This window comes from Corvus brachyrhynchos, unplaced genomic scaffold, assembly GCF_000691975.1.
Source record: "Corvus brachyrhynchos isolate BGI_N302 unplaced genomic scaffold, ASM69197v1 scaffold10, whole genome shotgun sequence".
Taxonomy (NCBI): Eukaryota; Metazoa; Chordata; class Aves; order Passeriformes; family Corvidae; genus Corvus; species Corvus brachyrhynchos.
The window spans coordinates 8675139-8679815 of record NW_008236180.1 but is presented as its reverse complement, the minus strand read 5'-3'; the positions used below and the strand labels follow the sequence as shown (position 1 = coordinate 8679815).

Here is a 4677-nt window from a genome sequence, read left to right as displayed (position 1 = left end):
AATCCCCCGGGGGCTGGGAGAGGTGGAGGCAGCCTCAGCCTCGATGGCAGCTCAGATGCCGTCAGGTGAAGACTTGGAGGCCCCGCTCTGTGAAGAGCCGCCAGGTGCTTGTGGGGTGTTGTTTTCCAGACACGGAAATCGGGTGCCACGAGATTGTGCCCAGGATGGAAGGAGTGGAAGCTGGAAAGTTGGATTCCAGCCACTCTTCCGCAGGGAATCATTGGTGCCCCTGAGTTCGGAGAGTCCCAGAGTGCCAGATTGTCCATCTGTGTGTGCTGCTGAGCACCCTGAGCCGTGTCACAGCACCCTCAGGACTCCTCTGCCCGCAGGCAGGCCCTGGGATATCCAGCAGGGACGCTCAGACAGGAGCTTCCCATTAGCAAAATTCCAAGTCAGCCTAAATCCTTCATTGCCAAAATGTAAGTTCTGCTGACTCAGAACTTACATTCCACCCAGGGCTGGAATTCATTAGCACATTCCCTTGCAGGAAATGCAAGTGTGCTCGGCCTAAATGTCAAGGTGGTTGCTGTCCTGGATGGGGAAAATCTGGTTTTCTTTCCCCTTGCATTCGAATCCTTTCTTGGCGTCTGAGGAAAATACCTTGGAGTGGAACTTGGCAGCTGTTTGTGCTTGACCTGCCGTGTCCCAGGGAATGGGTCATGACAGGTCTGTATTTAGCAGTGAGTTGGGGTCTCTGGGGGATGTGCTCCCATCACAGCATTTCCTGGAAGAGGGTTAAAAAAAACCTTTGTGCAAAATGAAGCCCAATTATCAAGTCTCAGTTTTGACACTTCTCAAAATCTTCAACCTGGAGGCTGGAGAAACCTGAGTTCCAAATTTGGCAGCTCTGCTGGAGGTTCCCCATGGGATGATCCTTCCATTATATCCTTCTGCTGCTGCCCATGGGAGGAGGTTCTGGACATTGGCTGTTATTTATAATTTTTGGGGAGATGTTGCCCATGAACTGCCTTTTGTTCCTCCCATTCACAGTAGGAAAAGCTTCTCCAGGGTCGTGCTTGGAAGTGTGATTAATTTAAATAAAGAATTCCCCCTCAGCCAAATTTCGGAGCATTACTCATGGGTTGTGAGGGTGAAAAGTGCATGTTAGAAATATGAAATCACTGTGTCATGGATTTACTAAAGCTGTGTACAAGGTAATACCTTTTTTTTTTTTTTTGGGGTATAAAAGCTATTTTTCCAATTATTTTTGGCAGCCAAGCAACAGAACTCTGTGTTTACAGTCTGAATCTTTAATGCTAAAACACTTTCTGATAATGAAAACTGTGATTTTATTTTTGTTTGGTTTTTTTTAAGTGGACCATTCTAACAAATCCTCAACTTTCCATCAAAAAAAACCAAAAAAACGTAGAGAGCAGCTTTTCACCATTGTTTTTTCCTCCCTGCTGAAAGCTGTGCTGGAACTGGGAGTGCTGGAACTCCACTTGGGTGAATCCTTTAGATTTCCATCTCTCCTCTCTCTGGTTCTGCTGCACCAGGTTGGTCTTTCTCATGCCTTTCGTGTGAATATTGCTCAGACTGGAGGGAGCTTTGGTTCCACCTTTTTCTTGGCTAAAATTCCCATTGGGATGGTGATGTCTGGAGGTGAAAGAAGTGGAGGACGTGGCTGCTGCATCTCCCAGGGCTTTCCCATGGAATTTCCGAGGTGATTCCTGGCAAGGCGGCGTTTCCTCAAGAGCCATCACGGAGGTTCAGAGCCTGTTGATGCTGTCCCACCTTTTTCTCCCTCCTTTCCCTTCTCACCTCCCCTTGCCCAGTCAAGAACGGACAGATCTCTTCCCAAGCTCCTCATTAAAATCCCAAATTGTGCTTTTCCAGGTCACAGAGCTCAATAATGTGAAGAATATCTCGAGGCTGCCAAAAAGCACAAAGAAACACGCTGTGGGCATTTATTTCAGTGATGACACCTCCAAAACCTTTGCCTGTGAGTCAGGTGGGTGAAACAGTGACGCTCCTTAGAAAAGCTCAGAGCATTATTGTGAAATTATAAATATGATGTACCTACACAGAGATTTTCTGGGCATTTATACAGAGCTTGAGGCAGATGAGTGGTGCAAGGTGCTGCAGATGGAGTGCCTGGGAACACGAATCAATGACATTAGCCTTGGAGAGCCTGACTTGTTGGCATCTGGAGTAGAGAGGGAGCAGAGTGGTAGGTACAGAAATATTGACCTTTTGAATTGTTAATTGCTTTATTTTCAAGCCTTTTGGACTGTATGTACAGATATTGGAAATAAAGAGGAGCAAAACTGTTTTTCCAAGCCCTCCTTCCTGGTTTGGGGGGGTTGGTTTTGGTTGTTCAGGGGTTTATTTTCGGCTTTTAGTTTCAGTTGCTGCCAGTGATAATAAATAAGTTAACTGGAATTATTTTGGAGTAGCACTTCTCTTTCTCAGATGAGTTAGTTGCTCTTGGAGATGGGAACTATTTGTTGTGTGGGTTTTTTTGTGTGATGTCAGTGACTGAGGCTCTGTAAAGAGAATAATAAATAACAGTAATTGCATGCAAAACCTGACTCCGTGGCTACTCCACTTTCCTATGCAAATGAGCTCATTACCTGCACAAGCAATGTATTTATTCATGCACACAATGTTATGAGCTGTTTGCAAATATCAGGATTATGCTGGCACAGCTCTCCTCAGGCTCTGAGTGCACACACAAATATTTGATGCCCTTTGGGTGCAGCATCTGACTGCCCCAAACGTGGAGTTTGTTGAGTTATTGGAAGGAATTCTTTGTGTGGGAATGAGCAGTTCTAAGTGGAAATAAGATCTTGTGTTAGAGATGGAAAATAGGAAATTCCTTGAATGACTTCCACGTTTGCTGGGCAGGGATTTTAGACTAACCTTTTGTTTTTCTCCCAGAGAGATTCAATGTGTATTTGATGCCATCCCCTAATTTAGATGTGCATGGGGAATGTACCTTGCAGATAACATTTGAGAATATCTGTCTTTGGGACATCCAGAATCCCAGAGTCAAACTCGTCTCTTGGCCATTAAGTGCCCTCCGGCGCTACGGGCGGGACCCAGCCTGGTTCACCTTCGAGGCAGGGAGGTAGGTGGGACTTTGTTCTCTTGCTTTGCCTTCCTGGGGGTACTTGGACCATTTCCAAAGGGTTTCCAAGGATAAGGGAGCTGATCTTCAGCCAGAGGCCAGTCTGGACCCATTCATACAAAAAAACTCCAATTAAAATATAGAAACAAATATAAACCCCCAAAAAACCCCAATTAAAACAGTGAAATATAAACTAAAAAAAAAAAATCCTCTGTTAAAAATACTGAAACAAGTATAAACCTAAATAAAACCCCTCTCCATCCCAGCTGAATGGAAGCAGTTGCCAAAGTGCCTGAAGGGTGTGGGAGAGCTGAGGTATCCCCAGGGATGCCGGGTGGAGGCTGACAGTGTTCTATGGTACTGTATGGAGTTATTCTTAAACAAAGCAGTCAGTGAGCCAGGGGTTTGGATGGAAAGATCTGGGAAGAAGAGGTGAGCATCGTTCCAGAGTTCGTACAAGGTTTGGGCGCAGAGTTACGGAGTTTTCTCAGGAGAAGTGGAGTTGGATGTCGAGGGCAGTGGGTGCCAAGTTGTTTCCCAAAAGCAAATGAAAGGAATGAAGGGACTCCTGTTTTGCATGGATCTTTTTGACAAACGGGTTTATAAGAAAGCTGAATGGAATTCCTTGGTTTAGAGGCGTTGCTCCTCCAGCTCAGTGGTAACAAGCTTTGGGTGAAGCTGGAGCAATATTGACCTGAGCCATCAAACCCTTGTGAGGAGATACTGGAGGCATTATTTGAGATAAGCACATTAGAGAATTACAGCAGTGAAGGGGAAGCAAATCACACAATTAACTTACCTGGAAAGGGAGGAGGCACTCAAGTTTCCATCCTCCATCTTAGTGCAGGATTTAGCCCTCCTGGGGAGGGGAAAGGAACACGTTTTCCTTTGGCTGATCATGCATTAGCCATGACAGGACAATGCATTTGGGACTCTGAGGATTTGTATTTGTTGTTTCAAGGGGAAGACAAAAGTCTGCAAAACTCATTAAAAGTCCAAAGGGGGGAGACAAATCAATGCTGCCTGGCACAGATTCCAGATAGAGCCTAAAGAGAAAAAATCTGGGTCTTGTGCAGGCACTCTCCAGAGCTTTCACACTTGTGATGGAACAGCTGAGTCTGTTTGGAGACAACAACACAAACATGGCCTGGAACAGTAAATGGCACGAGGGCTGCACAGAACCACAGGCAGAGAGGTGGAAATAACTTTGTTCCCTCTTCAGCCACCTTTGTTTCCTCACTCCTCGTGCAATGGCACTTTTAGAGCAGCACAGGAAGGTGTTGCTGGTTCGTGGTGACCTGGAAACTTCCATCTCCCACGTGGATGCCCTGTGCTCTTGCCTTGGCAGGATGTGTGACACGGGAGAAGGGCTGTTCATCTTTCAGACCAGGGATGGGGAAGCCATCTACCAGAAGGTTCACTCGGCTGCCCTGGCCATAGCAGAGCAACACGAGCGGCTGCTGCAGAGCGTGAAGAACTCCATGGTATGGGCCTTGTTGGGATGGGGATGGGGATTGGGATTCCACACTGGTCATCACCCAAAGTTGTGCTGCTTCAGGGGGATTCTGATTATTATTATTATTAAATTCTGCTTGATTATAAAATTT

At 46.1% G+C, this 4677-nt stretch overlaps 1 protein-coding gene across 3 annotated transcripts in view; it reads left to right on the top strand.

Annotated features, from left to right (window-relative positions):
- DOK5 (docking protein 5) overlaps positions 1–4677 on the top strand; it is a 31961-nt gene that overhangs the window by 21959 nt on the left and 5325 nt on the right. For 2 of the 3 annotated variants that reach the window (XM_008635037.2, XM_017734895.1), the window contains exons 3-6: positions 1837–1951; positions 2051–2170; positions 2881–3070; positions 4419–4554. In XM_008635037.2, the coding sequence (XP_008633259.1) occupies positions 1837–1951; positions 2051–2170; positions 2881–3070; positions 4419–4554 (561 nt within the window). The remainder of the gene's footprint in view (positions 1–1836; positions 1952–2050; positions 2171–2880; positions 3071–4418; positions 4555–4677) is intronic. The other variant, XM_017734902.1, reaches the window with a different exon arrangement.